This window comes from Pararge aegeria, chromosome 17 (assembly GCF_905163445.1).
Source record: "Pararge aegeria chromosome 17, ilParAegt1.1, whole genome shotgun sequence".
NCBI classification, from domain to species: Eukaryota; Metazoa; Arthropoda; class Insecta; order Lepidoptera; family Nymphalidae; genus Pararge; species Pararge aegeria.
Window position 1 is genome coordinate 5391845 of NC_053196.1, and position 17757 is coordinate 5409601.

Here is a 17757-nt window from a genome sequence, read left to right on the forward strand (position 1 = left end):
CTGGAAATTTGCGTAGGTTTAAATGAAAACACGAGGCTACGCGTGACGTTTGTGCGTGTTGCGAGAGTTCCCGGCCTAAAGAAAACGTTTGTTAGCGAAAGTTCCGTCTATCTTTTCATTTAGTCTGTGCTGAATATATAATTAGACAAAAAATTCTAACATATATAAAACATATTCGAGTAACCCCTTTTGCACACAAACTAACAATTTCGAAAGGATTCAAAAGAATCCAATTGGCCAATATTTACAAAAAAAAACAACGAAACCATTGAAAATAGCTTTAAATCTTAAAGCTAAATAAGGCTCGCAAAAAAAAATGCCTTTTCACGTACAAATCTATCAAACAACGTAACAGCGCTTAAAGCGGTTTTATTCTGTTGAAACTTGCGAAAGACGTTCAAACGTTGACATCAAGTTTCAGAATAATCCAATACCTAATAGACCATTTTCGTATTGAATCTGCAGGTTTTGAAAGTTTAGAATACAATGAAAAACGACAGTTTGTTTGACATGTTTGAAACCGTTATTCAAATCACGCCATGATCTTAAGCCATGTTAATTGTTTTATAACCGCTCGAAAACGTTTATCGAGCTGCCCGATTCTGTACCTTTTCCAAAAAGTTAACTTGTTGTCTTCCCACAACACGCATACTACGTTACAGCGTCGTTTGTGTACTCATCGCAAATGTTGTATGAAAATCAAACGACGAAACTCGCAACTGGTTTACAACTGTCAGAAAACTTACACAATATGTGTAGGTTTGCTGCTGGATCATTTGAAATGGCCTTTAAATTAAACTTGGATTCTGGGTACCAGGAATTCATACAAAACCTAGCCTAGATCAAAGCAAACTTTTAAAACCCGGTATTCAAAACGTAAATAGTCTTAAATACTCATTCATAAGCATGTCTTTTAATGATGTTGATAACCTTGCTCGGAATTTTATACGGTTTCCATAAAATATTAAAGCTTAGCATATAATCTTTGTCGATATTGAATCTTCGTAAAGCTTTGAGATCACTTTTCCAATAATACCACCAACACAATGATTTAAATGCTCTGGCTCAGTTTCATTTATATTGCTGTTATTATCGTCGGCGGTATCAGAACCCATGGCCGGACCACTTTATTAAAAAAATATTTTTATTCATTTCTACTTACTTTGTTAATAATGATGGTCTACTTTAAAATTACGAGAAAAGTTACCAAAATCAATATGCCTGGGTCACTACTCACCCTATGATATTAACCAGATTTAATAGCGAATATTCGAATAGACACAAAAGCTGTAAAGTATTTTCACACTGGTGCTAGTTTGGCTGTCTATAAATTCTAAACCAAAATGAAATTAACAGTGACTATTTAGTACGCGAAAACATTTATGGTTAAAATCTGCACCACAAGTTGTCATTTGAAAACTCCACCTTTTATATAGATTAATCTCAAATCGCTGTGAAAAGTAAAAACTACTTATGCAATTCTTAAGTCCAGAATTTGCATTCAGCCAAATTGACACTATTTTCTGATGTACCGGGTATAACTGCAGATAATTTATGAAATGCCTTACGGATAAGTATTTATAAATTTTACGCACCTTGTCATCAGATCGTTTAGTGTGAAACTACTTTGACAACTTTTTTTTTAATATAATAATTAATATTGAGAGAAATTGAAAAAATGATTAAATATCCTAAATTATATCAGAATTTTTTATAAATTATGAATAAATCCGATCCTGGCAGACATTCAATTGTACAAAATTCCCAACAAAAACAAAGTCAAAAATCAGGCAAATTACCAAATAAATGTGTGGAAATAACCAAATAAATTACTGTGTAAATTGTGACCAACCGCATTACACAATTCTGACACAATCTGAACTCAAATTTCAACTGTAAAAGTAGTACTATCCAGGACACATCGTTTCTTTTAGTACAATAACGTATGATTCTTATAAACTGAACTGAGACGTACATTAAAAAGTATGACAATATTTTTGAACAGTTACTTTAGTTTAATCGAGGATTTGGTACAAATCAATTTATAGCATTATATTTGTTACGAACAATAATTTAATAGCAATTTCTTTTTTGGTATACTTATACATTAATTTTATATAGCAGCACAGATCCATATTAGTTTATGTATTCAGATTAATACATACTACATACATAACAGTATAATATGAAGTATAATAGTTTACGATATATTTATATGGAAGAGACAAATGTATGAAATGAGCGTACTATTATATTAGTTAGAATTAATATCAGACTCATACAAGATATTCATGAAATACTTAGGAGATTTACCATTCATGCAGAACAGAGAAACTATCTACAGGAAAATGCCAGAACAGTACGCTTAACATAAGATTCACTATCTCGCAATGGAGGAGTCGTTTTCGAGTATCGAAATATTTCAATATCAGTGTACAATGGATCTTAATAAAATTGATTTAAAGCCCAAATTTCCCTACAATTCTTTAGAACTGGCTTTTGAAAGAACGTTTGTAAAACACTACTCTAAACCGTGCATCATAAGTTCCACTTTACTCTGACGATACAGAATTTAATACTCTGAAAACAACTCGATCGCGAGCGAGCAAATCTCGTATTAAGGCTACAGAAGATAAACGCAAGAATATTCACGAATTAAATGTAGGATTTAAGACGAAGTCATAAAACCAACATACTGTATCGATGTGTTCTTTCTACACTAAAATTATTTTAGTGGAGAACTGAGCTGATTAAATAGAGATTTAAAAGTGGTGTAGTTTTAATTATGTCCTATGCACATGCATATTGCATATTATGAAAAAATATTGAGTTCTAAACCAAACGCAGTTTATTTAAGGGCAGGCATACTACAAACATATTTTTTGTGCATACGTTATTCATTTACTGTAGCACTGAGGATTAAACTTTTTATTTTTTTTAGTGTTTACTTAGTACTACAATAAAGTATATTTTAGTGCATATCGATACCAAACGGAGTTTTTTTTAGTTTAGATACGGCAAATTTTCGTGCGTTCTTCGTCTGATATTGTAAGTAGAGTATTTTACAAACAAGCTTTCCAGAAAGTGTGATACAGCTATATATAACGCAGCAACATATATAATGTTAAGGCTTGTTTAACTTATAACTTTATCTATTACACTGTTTAAGATAGTTTTGTTGTAAATTCTAAGACTTATCAGCATTTTTAGCTAGAACTGTGTTACCTTAATCTACGAAATATTACAACCTATCTACATAGCACGTAAGTACGTCGCTAAGTATTTGCTACGAATTTTGTGAATTTTCCATTAAAACTTTCACAAATAAATTATATTGTGCTTTCGAATTATTTTTTTATTTTTTTAACATTTCTCTCTTCCCCTATTTTTTTTTAAAGGTTATAATCGAGCAATCCAATTTGTTACCTCTTAAGCATAACTGCAACTCTGAACAGTATATTTATACATATATTAAAGCATATTTGCCAAAGATATAATTTCGCTTGCATATCTATTGTTTTTTTTAAATAATTATTTCCATATAAATTACTTGGGAATAATATTTTGATTTGTAATAGTATAGAATAACAGTATCCAATTAAACTGATTATAAACATTATTACCTATTACTCGTAGAGTGTACAAATAATTTGTGACACATGCGTATGAGTATTATATTAAACTTCAGGTATATGGTTTCCTTTAGTAAAAGCAACTTAATTTCATTTATTTCAATACAAATAATATATTTTCATTATTTATTAAGTAAGATGAGCTGCCGAATAGTTGCAAATAACATATCACTGGAAAAAATATAAAATATTCATAGGCTGTCTGGTAAATAACACAATAATAAATTGTAATTAATGATCCTGTTAAGGACCTTACTACCATAGAAACTGTATTATCTTAAAATTATCAATTTGCGAACCTTGACGTTCCAAAAATAAGGATTATAAAACAATAACGAAACGTCAACAACAATATAAAAATACTACTTAAGCGATGGCAGTAAGGCCCCTAAACTGCTGGTTTTCATTTTACAAAAGTCCTTCTTAGAGTAACGTTTAAGTGTTTCGATATTTGTATACGAGTACTGTTCTTTGAACATAACACTACCCGCGGATTACGTGGAAAGCAAATAGAGTATTTTTAGAGCCAACGTAAATTCACACGTAACTAGTGGTAGCAGGACACAAATTGCAATGTTTAGATATACCTCAAGGCATTGGGGGTTTCCCGGATCGATATCCAAACATTGTAATCTGCGCTTTGTTAGCACTAATCTTTACTCAACGTAAATTCATACATAACTAGTGGTAACAAGCAATGTTTAACTACGACTTTAGGGCATTTAAGAGGATTCTCGGATCGATCTCCTAACGAAACATGTGTAAGATGCTCCGTCGTCCCCGGTTCGGGGAAATACTACAAGTGCATTGTATTATTTACAAGACAGACAGGGCCTTATATATTATACGCCACATGACGTCGGAATAGTAGTGCAGTGTTTTTTCACGCACTGAGTGCCTCGTATATTTTCTACCTACGTTTACTTATTCGAGGTTAACTACGATTTATATGGTATCGTGGAAGCGCCATCTAGTTAAAATATTGGGAAACAGTATTGTCACTAGATGGCGCGCTTTGATATTATATCATATATCGCAGTTAACATTCACGATATTGTCTAAGTAAACTAAGATAGATAATCTCACACTACCCTGATATTTGAAAGGTACAGTAAGTTGAAATGTGAAAATTGCTTACATAAGAATAGTAAATAGTTATATAGCAAATAGTTTGATACAAGTATGTTTGATATAACTATAATCACTTCAACTGACAGCACCTTTTAAATTTAAGGAACGTGATAAATACACCGCACAGTTGAGTGATGTAAGAATATTTGCTTGTTTAATTCACGCTCTGATATTTGAATGATGCTATCAGTTGAAATGCGAAAATGACTACATTAGATTACTTATGCAGTGTTGTATCACATTTCAACTGATAGCACCTTCAAAGAGTGTAACTATTCCGACGTTATGCAACGATTATTAGTAAGGCCAGTAACGTTTAAAACTAGTTTTAACATAGTATTTATTGTTGCGGCAACATATGGGACCAAGACGCTTCGTATTTGGTGTGGGCAGCACTGCAAGCTGACTTCGAAGCTTCAACTACGCTTAGCGGGAACGGCTCGTGCTATGAGGTAAACATCGGTTTTTATTTATCACCTTTTGAATGTAATTATGTATTAAAATTAAATATGATATTTATTCGCCTAAACTACTGTAACACATACTGTAAAAAAGGTACAGTTAAGGTGCAATGGAATTAAGGGATCAACAAAAATGTTCTTACTCCCGTATTTTAATTTGGCTGAACAGGGCGATGCCTGCGGTCAAAAGTGACAGCAGCGCTGATTATCAGGCATGACGTGTGTGTGTGTGCTTGTGTGTGTTTGTGTGTGTGTGTGTGTGTTTCGTTCCTTACCGTCATCTGGCATGCCTGGCTTCCTCAATAAATTCACTAAGTGACCTTCGGATTAAAAACCTCTTCCATCCTCCACTCTACTTTCCGCTATCGCACTAGGTATCGCCTCAGACAGGTAACTGTTAGGTTGTTAGGTTAGTAAGTTATGTAGTGTAGTAGCGACTACTAGTAACGACTCCCTGTTGGTGTAGTAGATTTAACTGGGATGCGGCCATTATAATGATATGAGTACTTACAGTGAGATGCGCGTAGGCCTGCTCGAGCGCTGCGATAAGCCTCTCAAGCTCGGAACTGCTCGACAACACTAGCGCTAGGCCCGCGCCACGCTCGCGTGCCTCGCACACGCTCCACTCCTGTAAACACAAACATGCGTCCTTTATGAGTACTTACTTACATCAACACTAATACAGTCTCTAACAGATTTCGGCCATAGTGATCATTTTACAACTATGCGGGAGATATTCTAGTGTACAAGTGTGTGCGCAAACGCAGGTGCACTCTCTATTCCTATACTGATGGGATAGCAGCTACGAAAAGAACGGAAAGAGATCAGGCACGGGACCAATAGCTTAACTTGCCCTCCACAGCACGAGGGTGAATCACCGACCAATCACCACCTCGAGGTCTGCAGTCAAACACGCTCACAACTAGACCAACGAAATATTACAAATACGAATGTGTCCGTCTGTTTTTTAGTTACCTATGTTCGGCTCAACCGTTGAACCTATCTTTATAAAATTCGGCACAAGTGTATCTTGCATCCTGGAGATGGACATGAGATAATATTTATCCCGGAAAAGCTGATGGTTAAAAGTACCCAGGGGATTTGCAAAAATAGCATTTGTCAACCATGCATAGCTTGACCACTTCAACTCATGGGTGAAATTTTACATTGAAACAGTTTGCAACCAGCATACGGCCAAAGGATTCATGCCAGGGAAAAATGGTTCCTGCGAGATTTTCAAAAACCCGGACACGACCCATAAACACGGATAATTTGAACAGCAATAAAATTAGTAGTATAAAAAAAGATGTAAAAAGTAGTCGTTCCAGAAAGTATACAAGGTCACGTACAAAATCTAATCAGTGAGCTATTCGCGGATTGAAGTCACGGGGAATTGTTTCAACCCATCAATTCAACCTACAACTGTTAAGAATTAAAACAATTATTGAACTTAACCGAATAGTCACTATTGATGTTTCACTATATAAATTGACGTCCTGATAAAAGTAAGTCGGAACCGAGACTAACTTTTGAGAGTATGTGAATTTTTATTTTACGAAATGCATTAGCAAATCTGCAAGCCTGAGAGTTCTCCATAATGTTCTCGAAGACATGTGAAATTAAACACTCGCACTTGGCCAGCGTGGTGAACTACTGCCGATGGTGGATACCCTTCTCATTCTGAGGGGAAGTCGATAAAGATGTACTAATAAAATACTAACCAAACAACACCAATTTTCATCCGTATCGGGAATCTTGAATGCTGTCAAGTTCTTTATCGAACCACACGCCAGTATTTCAATATCCGTCCGCATCTCTTCAATGTATTCTGGAAATAATAGAATACATATTATTCTAGCTAAAAATAAATTTGGAATCTTTTTTTATTTACGAGTCGCTAAGCTGAGGCGTCAATAATTGGCACATAGATAGAAGCGCCGATATCGTTGGGGTCTAAGCAGCTGGAATGGCGACCCCGCACCGGTAACCGCAGTGTTGGTGGACAGACGACATCAATGGAGTCGCTGAAAGACGCTGAAACCAAGCGACTCTGGCGACTGTGGACCGTTGATTTTAGATCTCCGTACAAAAGACCTATGTCCAGCAGTGGACGTCAATCGGTGAATATAATGATAATGATGATTTTTATCCACAGGAAAGTGTAGGAGAAGGAAAAAAATACTAAAATGAATCCATTTGTAGAATTTGGTTTATATTGCTTAATAATTTCTGTCGTAAATCATTTGTTTGTAAATAATGGGACGAACTAGAAGGTACATCGAAAAACTGACTATCTAAATCAGTACAGAATATTTCATTCATTTCCAAAATAAAAATTCAATAGGAGCTAATTATTTTTATTTTTCTATTTTTATAGTAACTTATTACCAAACATTCATGCAGTCAATCGCAAGCCTATTATCGATCAAAAAACTGGTCGTAAGTAATAGCAAATTAACATACCTTTGAGCAAGGCGTCGGATCCTCTATCTTTAAGATAAGCAGCTGCACCCGCAACAAATGCTAAGTCTAGAGTATCTCGTAAGCTGATCACTTCAAATGGAGTCACCAGGACGGTACAGGCTGGTGGGGGACCACCCGCTCGAAGGTCTGTCTTCTTCGCACCATCTTTTTCTTCTAAGGCCTGGAAAAATCGCATCTTTATTTTGTATGGCTTCTTTTAGAGGTGGAATAGTAATCAACAAAAACATTTATTACCATTCTGGAAGGTCTTTAAGGTAGTACAGATGATTTAAAATGGCATTGGACCAGGCACAACGTATGTCCCCGAATAGCCTGTCTATAGGCTATACCGGGAGATCAGTAGAAGATAAAATCTAGCCTTAGCATTAAATGGGTGTGGAAGAGTATCCAAATCTGGAATCCAGGTGTTTGACATATTATCGTACCCTCTAAAATTCAACCCGAATATTTGAATACGGAAATCAAGGTCAATGTAAAATTACCGTGAGATTGTCTACCTGTGTATCTATCTAAATGCAAAGCTTGAGATCATTGTTACCTGTTTGTTAGTCTAAGGTTACGTGATTCTCTGATGAAGCTAAAGCTACCACGAAAGAGTGCAGTATATGATCACTGTCAATAAAACCCCAGAAGAGGATATGTACTAAACTTATAATGAAAAATACTGGGTTGATGTTACGGCACGGCTCGAAGAAATACTGAAATGTCCATATCAAGTGGAGAACATACATACCTGGGCTGCGTGAAGCAGTAACGATTGCAACCACGAGGAAGCTGTAGGATCATCAGGAGCTGCCAGTAACAATCTGCTCGAGTCAACCAGAGCTATCTCGAAACAATGTGGTCTTCGGGATGCGTCTACGTGTCTTCTCACTCCTACTACTGAACGCAGGGATATATTGTTTGGTAGCGGGGTACCGTCCGGTGAATGTGGACCCCAGTGGAGGATTCCAGCCCTGAAAAAAGAAGGATTATATTATGTGAAGCATTGGTTGCTTGGAAGAGAATGTCATGTAGCTATATAAAGCCGCCAAAGTCTTTTCGTAATGGATATTATCATATCCATTACTCACAATTTCCAGAATAACCTTACACGACGATTTAGTTATTTAAAAACTTCCCGACTGCACGTAACACAAAATGGAGATAAAGTGACTGGACTAATTTTAAGTATACTATTTTAGACAGAACATGATGCTGTTCAGCAAAAAAAACAGACTTCGAATCATACTGCTGTATTCGCATAATGCTTTAGAAGAAAAAATAAATGATTCCATAAAGTTTCCATGTTATGATATTGCTATAATTAATACTGTTTATAATTGGAACTTTTGGTCTGGTCACATAGATCACCTTTATGTTTCTCTATTTATCAGTGATATAAACGTGTTGTCTAGTGACATGTTATAAGATATTATCGTTATAAGAGTAATGTAAGAAATTCTTGCCTGAGTAAGAAATAACAGGGTTCAAAGCGTTTACTCTTTTCAGTCTTGCACATCAAGTATCCTTCAAGAGGTGGTGCGAATGCTCCAGGGGCTTCTATGAGTCTATCTTCAGCGTCGCCTGAACATGCGCGACCGTAGAATAAAATGGGTGGTACCTGAATGGACATAAATTATGAACTTTATAACGGCTGTAAATATATTTGCAGCAAGCAAGCAATTGCAGCTGAATTAACATTAAATCTCGTGTAAGTCAATAAAAAATTATCGCCATTCTTTTATTGACTTATCGGCTTCAAATTCTTTGGAAAGAAGAAGTTTTAATAACATACCCTCTTCTCATGCCTCTGTCGGGTCACCGCAGAGGCAAGATGGCGACAATTTAGCGGCAACATTGCAGGTGGGCGCTGGATTCGAAGCGGCGATATTCGTGCACTCCATTCTAGAGAAGATGCTAGTCTTGCACCAAGGGTCGACTCGCCGGTAACGACGGAGCAAGCAATATTGCCTGCTATATCGATCACTTGAATGTATTGTGCTTCAGGACCAACCTTTGGATTGGAAGAGAATTTACCTCTTTAGTGGGAATAATTATTTTAAACAGAAATATGATAATATTATCTAGAGGTGGCAATGGTTGTAATTGAATAGGTGAACAATATTACACATATTTATATCAATGTTGGGGTAGGGGACAGTTATCATTGAGAATGGTTGGCAGGAGTTTATTTCCCGTTGACCTCTCTTGTTCCTAGTGCCTTTGGAGTACTTCTGGGTGATGGACAACCGCGTTTCCATCACCGCTCACACACACACAGCACAATTCTTGGTGGCTGGCGTGCTATTATTCCGGCACGCCTCAGACTAGCGAAAATGGGAACGTAATGTCAGTCTCAGCGGACAACCGCTGGCAGAGTCGCGGTTGTGTGCAAAAGTGTTCTCCGCCCTCGGGCGGTGAGTAGGAACATCGTTGGGATTTAGTCAGTAAGAGTTTGACCATGATGATTTTCACACGATAAAAATAGGGCACAGTTATCTAGAATTAATATTCATCAGAAAACCGTAACCGTACGTGTAACGTAATTACGAAATAATACTCAAGGATGCATAAGAATATTTTATTAGGAATTACCCTGTAAATTTATTTTTTTTTTTTTATAAATAATTTATATACTACGATAACCCAAACATCGCCATCTAGCCCCAAAGTAATCTTAGCTTGTGTTATGGCTACTGAGATGAATATTTTTATGAATAATATACACCCAGACACTAAAAAACATTCATGCTCATCACACAAACATTTTCCAGTTGTGAGAATCGCTGCAAACTGCGCAAATCGGCCGTCTATTAAATCAAAAGAAGCATATTTATCTTTCCATACAAACCAATTAAAAACATTTTAAGTGCTTACTTATGGCAACCCTATTGAAGATAAAAGAACGACACGCGCATAGTACCTACGTAACGCGACGCGTAACTAATAAATTGACAGGCGCCAAATGATTTAATTTTGCATGTGATGTTAGGGCTGTATCAGATTTCTTTAAGTAAAAATTATGGCAGTGGTTTACTGAAAAACCACTGCAGGTTTCCGGTTTCACAGATAAGTCTCAGAGACAGTACATTATGAAAAAGAAACCTCTTAGGCCTGTCAAGTATTATTTCTGTTTTAATTTACACGTTGTATAATATGCCTTTATCTAGAATAAAACATAGCATAAATATTTTCTTATTTAAAGCATTTATTCGAAGTGTTGATTCATTTATTAATACTTCCTTAAGTATGACCTATTTACATCTTGTAATAATCCATCAAGTAGCATGCAATATTTTAATTCCACAAATACGCAACAGACGTGACCAAAACAATCTTAACATTATCGTATACGCTAAAAACCCAACCACTTCGTCGTTTTCAAAAACTGTGACTAAATAAAAGCAAAACACGCGAGCCGTTGCGTGTAATGCCGAGTACATGAGACCTACTTGTCTTGTTGATATTATCACGAGCGGAATCGTGTGAGTCACCATAAAAAGTGTACCTACGGCAACTTCATGTATATGCAATATGCAAATTATTGAATGTTATTCATGACACCTGTAACAACATGTTGCCGGCGATATAAACAAGACAAAGTATCTACATCTTTTTTTTATTAAGGATTTTTGATTTGATAAATAGTCTGCTTTCTAGACTAGACCTAGTCAACTAAGCAGAATATTTAGCAAATTATCCAGTTACAGGGTTTCTTATCATGAAAAGATTGGTGCAAATATTCAATGAACATAAAAACCAGTCCTCTAAAGATTTTAAATTTTTAGAGGGCTGGTTTTTATTTAAAGTTTTTTTAGTTGTCTTCAACTTATAGTGGTACAAGTTGAAGAAATAAAAGAAGAATAGCTAAACAAAGACACAATCTGAATACAAAATGCGGCCTTATCGCTTAGTAGCGATCTCTGCCGGGCTACCTTATGATTAGAAAAACAAAGTGAGCATTTTCGAAGGAAATAAAAAAAACTATTTTCTCGTTCTAACTTAGCTCATCGCTGCCGCTTGATTAATGTGCAAACAGACAACCCTATTGACTGCTATTGATGATTAAGTTTTTCTCATGGTTCATGGATAGCTTTTAGATAAAACGGTAATAAAATTTAAAACGACTGGTAGTTTCAAACAATCGCTACGAGCGTGTCAAACTAAAACAGACTTTCTTTCTACTTTTATTATTAGTATAGGAAGGTACTAGGTTTATAAATCGGTTGGGGTTGTTGGTAGACGTGCGGGAGCTATACTATTGGTTCCTCGGGCGTCTAACAAAGCAAAAAGGAGAGACACGCCTTATTGGTATTTAGTTTGGGTATACCACCTTTAGAGGGGGGAGTCCCACATAACCTCCGTCCTGCCCAAGGGTCGGTAACAATCAAGCTTTTCCTTTAAGCCAAAAAAAAAAAAAAAGGTTTATATACGACAGGTGCAGTTGGGTTAGTCTAGAGGATGATAAGAGGTTAGTCGGCAATCTTCATGCGTATTAATGCATCGCTATCGACGCAGTTTATTTGTTATTATTACAGCATTGAGATCAATCATTATTACTCACTGTATAAGTAATTAATAGGGCATTGACAAGTCGTTTCAAGTTTATCGTGTTTACTTTTATAGTATGTCTGCGACCCAAGACACCAGTCGTAAACGCCAATCTTTTAGAGCTATATTATTAATTATTTTACGTAAACAATAAATCTCCTTTCTTATTAATAGTTATTATTATGCAAATTATAATAAAGGTAACCTCAATTATGAGGTATGATTGCATTTGCTTACACTCTCTTAATAGACACTTTTAATATTCTTATGCTGAATATCTATTTTGCAGTATCTCGCGGTATAAAAAGCCTAGAGCGCTTCTTTTAACGTCTTCTACCTTCCTGTTGAAAGTTCCTTCAAATAGGATCAGGATTATTACTTTAGTCAGATTAGCTCGGACAAATGGAATCAAACAAAAAAAGCGAAATTTCTAGTTAGGTATATTACTCAATTAACATCAGTCTAATATTCCGAAATCACAGATTGAATCCTGCATAGATAGGAATGCATAGATAACATTCATAACTAGTTACCGGTCCCTACGTGCAAATTTCATCAAAATATGATTAGTTATTTTGTGCTTTAAGGTAGCGCGAAAGCTATAGCTATATAATGTTTACTAAAGCTTTCGCGCAACTATCATATAAAAATCACTCAAACTATTTAGTTTCTTTTTTCAACCTACTTCCCAAATAAGGGCGTAATTAGATAATATATTCCTAAATCAAGTCAAGTGTAAAAATTAAGATTTCTAATCGATCATAATACGTCAAAAAGTAAAAAGAAAAAACTGTAGTATTAGAATCGCACCAAGAAATACCAGCTTTCCAATTGCATATGGCCGAACATAAATGTAAGGGCTGCTTTTACCCATGCCTTAACACTGCTGATCTAAACCCAGATTAACCTAACCGGGTCTAAATCCGGCCTAAGTATAAACCTAAGTCTAGACTTAGGATATATTAGGAATTGAAGACAAAATTTTCGAAAAATTAACTTACCGCGATGGCATCTAATTCGTTGTGAGGTAATCGGCATAGGATGTCATATTCCGTACCACCAGGACTCACGCTGGCTACATAGAGGGCATAGTCTGTTATAAAAACTAGGAGAGGTGTCCATGAACCATCCTCCATGTTATATGGAGACTGGACTTTCATCATCTGTAACAATTATATTTTTTATTAAAACTTGTTTATATTGCACCATGTTGTGTTTAATTTTTCACGTATTCCTGCGGTGTTTGTAATAGTCTAGCTTTTAAAATGCTATCTTCTTTGGCAAATTAAAGAAACATTTATAATCGAAACCGGTTCTAAAAATAGAGCTGCACAAAAAAAAATTCGCACAACACCATGCTCAAAAAGGCTTCAAAAAAAGGATATTTAAAATTATTTCCACGAGTCAATTCTTGGAAAACTAGAATAATCCAAATGCTTTTCGGTTCTAATTATGTATTTTTCAAAACTTTATTCATCTGAGTAAAATAAACGTTCAAATAAATTTTCTGACTGTTACGTAAGTAGAACATAAAGATAAAGTTACGCGATTATGAGAAAGCTTAGTCACGATTTTAATTGGTTCAAATTAAAATAGGTTTCATAACTCTTTCTTACCCTATTTAAAGTTTCATTTGGGTATGAGAATATTTGTAGTCTCAGTTTTTCATTGCATTCAATGGCGACATTGTCTTCAAAACTGTCGAAGTATGATGGCTCCTCGGCTGTAAGCAGTCGTACAGACAGCCTTTTGTTCTCTATCATTTCTTTGTCAATAAGACGGGCCATCCTTGCGGCGGAAATATGGAACGTTTCCGACACATCTTTGAACGGATACACGATACTCGGAAACTGTCGCTCCATTCTTATCTTGAATTGAAAGAATTTGTTATTCTTTATTTTCAATTCTAAGTCTTTCCTTTGGCATACATTTTTAAGATATCTGCTCAGCAAAGCGGATTTGTTCGTTTGCAGTTTCTGCATAGAAGGGCTGTCGAAAAACTCATCAATGAAATCGTCCGCACCCTTCAAGGTTGAGTTGTCTGTGTTAGAACAATTATCGCTAATTGGTTGAGGGGTTTCGTCATTTTTCTGCTGCACCGTTGATGCAGACTTGCGACTGTATCTATTAACATTCTGTTTCTTGGGTGAAGACAAATGTTTTGATAGTCCATTTTTCTGATCTGCCTCATCCTGGACATTTTTGTTAAATTGTCGCTTTGGTGTTGATGTCCGACTTGAGGTATCAACATCGGACTGTTTTGAACTTAAATCCTGTTTGCTTGAAGATGTTAGTAACTCTTTAACTGGTGTAGATTCTGGAATGGGTACGAAAGTCTCCTTGGGTGCTTCAAAAGCAGTTTGGAATGTATCGTGGACATAGCTATATGATACACCTTTGTGCTCATACACAGTGCTTTCACAATTAACGACATATTTGCTGAGTGAGGGTAAAACCTCTCCTTTGTTAACAAGTTTTTTGTCACGCTGTGTTGTCATGTTCAGGGTTAGTTTGTGGCGTGGTGATCCTTCATTTGGTGTTCTATCTCCTGCAACAGGATTTTTTGGTCCGGATAATTCTTTAGGTTTTTCAGCTTCCAGATGTTGTGAGTTCAAATTAATTTCAACAAAATCATCTTCATCATCCATATGGAAACCAGAATCTAAACTTTTAGAAAGCTTCTTGTTTTGATTAACATCACAGGGTAATGCCTCAACTACGGTATTTAGTTCAAAACTGGTCTCCGGTAAGCCTTTTTCAGGTGCAAAATTGAAGTTGAAATTTTTATAGAATTTTTTTAATGAATCAATTATGTTATTAGCATCTAGTAGATTTAACACTTTATTATTATTTTTCCTTTCCTCTACAATATTTGTTGTAATGTATCTCTTTTTCTTGAGGACAGATTTAACTGTAATTGGACTCTGGGTTACTTCAAGAGGTTTATTCTTGCGATCGTGTGATTGATCAATATCAGCTTCAGAGAAATATGTTTTTCTTATAAATGCAACATGTCCACTATTTTCAAATCCATCACAGGAGTATGATTTTTGTGTCTTATCTGTTTTCTTGTGTACTGGCAATGTTTCAGTTTTATTTGAGTTTGAGGATAGGGATTCACTAGAGGACGACTCAGAGTCACAACTAAAATTGGAATCCGAGCTGTTAGAATCACAGTTGTATAACTTGCCATTTGGTTTTGGATCATTGTTGTTATCTCTATCTTTATTGTCATCATTACTCTGTCTATAAACTTGGCAATATTCAAATATTCCACTCCTATCTTGTTTTGAGTCTCCGTAAGTTAAAATATCGGACATTGTTTGCTGGGCTACATCTGCTGCATATTTTGGTGTTTTATCACCAGAAGCACACCATGAAAACCTATCATTAATAGCATTTTTCTGCCTAAACCTATCACAATAAGAACTATCAGGCCCGTAAGATACAAATCCTCGTTCTATATGAATATTGTCTGTTTTAGTATTATTTAAAATATCTTCATGGAAGGATACTCTTTTTTTTTGAGAACTAGCTCCGTTTAGAGACTTTTTTCGACACCTCCTCCTGTACACAATATCTTCAGATAAAGATTTCTTGGGTTCAGATGTTCTTAATGCTGACTTTTTAGTCTCCTCTGTACAAACCTTCTCACTTTCCAGAGCCTTTAAAACCACATCTGGTAAGTTTTCGTATGTAGGCTTTGTGTGTGCTTCAACAAGGAGTTCAGGTACAATATCATCTGGACCACCGACGTTTTGGTTGTCTATATCACTACGAGTCATAATACTGCTGTTGGTACTCTTGATCATATCCTGGGAGCCAGAAGGTGCTGCATCGTAAATACTATCACAAGTGAGCTCCTCCGCTCCAATGAGACTGTGCGACATAAGAGCTTGACTCGTTGCCTCGGAAGCTTCACTATCCAAACATAGAACACCAGAATCACCGGGCGTATCGGCCAGACTGCTAGTTGTACTAGATATGAGATGCGAGTTGCCTTGAAGGCATAACTCGGTAGGTTTGCCGGCATTCTCGCTTGTTGTATCCATTTTCGGGTTCTGGAATGTATCCTCGCTACCTTTAAACACAGTTGCAATAGCAGTTTCGTCAATTTTATGACGACGTTTGATTTTATCGATCTCTCTGCTCTTTATTTCAGGTGCCTTGTCGAACGACATCACGATATCCGTTGTTCTTGCTTAGTAGTCAGTTAAAATCAGCACACCGAGTTAATATATTCTTATTTCATTTATCATGCTTAGATTTTAGAGTTTTCATGACTGATTCACATTTAAATACGGCAAATAACAAGACGAACACAAAGCAGCCATTTGTAACATTTTGACATATGTTTTTATTGCGATCAGAAATTTGACAGTAAGCATTTTTAAACGTTAGATTTTCAAAAATTTAATATATTTGTATTTATTTATTTTTTAACAAGAATATTCGTTAAAAAAAATCTCTTGATAAATAAGACCAGACAATAATCACTACATTTAGAAAATACTATAATCTCAACTGTAATGTGGAGCCCAGAATCACGACCCAGATTTAAAAAAGAGAGTGTTTATATTGGCGTATACTCACGCCACGGCATCGTCCGAGTAGGCCACGCCCCCAAACATGACTAGTCAAGACTAATTCTCTGCTAATTATAGTTTCAATTATGGAGGGTAGAGGTAAGGAGAGTCATCTTATATGGGAGAAAAGTTGAAAAAGTGTCCAGTTTTTGCGCTAAATAACAGTTCAAAAATCCTCCAAAATGGCGCTGGTGGATGCACAGGGTATGGTATGAATTATGGAGGGTAGAGGTAAGGAGAGTCATCTTATATGTGAGAAAAGTTGAAAAAGTGTCCAGTGTATGCGCTAAATAACAGTTCAAAAATCCTCCACAATGGCGCTGGTGGATGCACACGGTATGGTATGAATGTAGCAATCGTAGATGAATTGAAGTATGCCTAGTTAAAAAATTTAATGTCATTATCGACTAAAGTAGTTAATTATTGAGAATTTCAACAACTTACGTTGTACAAAATATTGTGGTAAATATAACCTTACTTCCTTGTATCTCCATACTTCCTTGTTTATTTTTCAAGCCTACTCTAACAATATTTATATTTGGCGCTTCTTTTAAGAGTTACCCTGATGCAAATGTGGCGCCATCCTAATTTAATACATTTTGACGACACTTTTTCATATACACAGATGACTCTTCTTACCTCTATCCTCCATACCTCTACCCTCCATAGATTGCTACATTCATACTATGGAGGGTAGAGGTAAGGAGAGGCTTGAAAAATAAACAAGGAAGTATGGAGATACAAGGAAGTAAGGTTATATTTACCACAATATTTTGTACAACGTAAGTTTAACTGATTGGTTCTCCAGTCACATCCGTCCCCCGTACCGATACGACGCCCCGCGCACTTCCAGTGTACAGTCGCGTTCTAAATTGTATTGTTATATCTGTTAATTTTTGTTGTTGCTCTTTGTTAAGTTTAATTGTATTG

The 17757-nt window shown here is 35.8% G+C and overlaps 1 protein-coding gene across 1 annotated transcript; it reads right to left on the bottom strand.

The window, feature by feature from the left end:
- Positions 1-1774: 1774 nt before the first annotated feature.
- LOC120630947 lies at positions 1775-16572 on the bottom strand. Its single transcript, XM_039900313.1, has 9 exons — positions 13858-16572; positions 13243-13404; positions 9486-9704; positions 9157-9311; positions 8442-8664; positions 7688-7868; positions 6946-7052; positions 5736-5852; positions 1775-5208 (listed from the first exon to the last, which is right to left on the bottom strand). The coding sequence occupies exons 1-9, from the start codon at positions 16420-16422 to the stop codon at positions 5104-5106; spliced, it is 3834 nt and encodes a 1277-aa protein (XP_039756247.1). The 5' UTR covers positions 16423-16572; the 3' UTR covers positions 1775-5103.
- Between the last annotated feature and the right edge of the window lie 1185 nt (positions 16573-17757).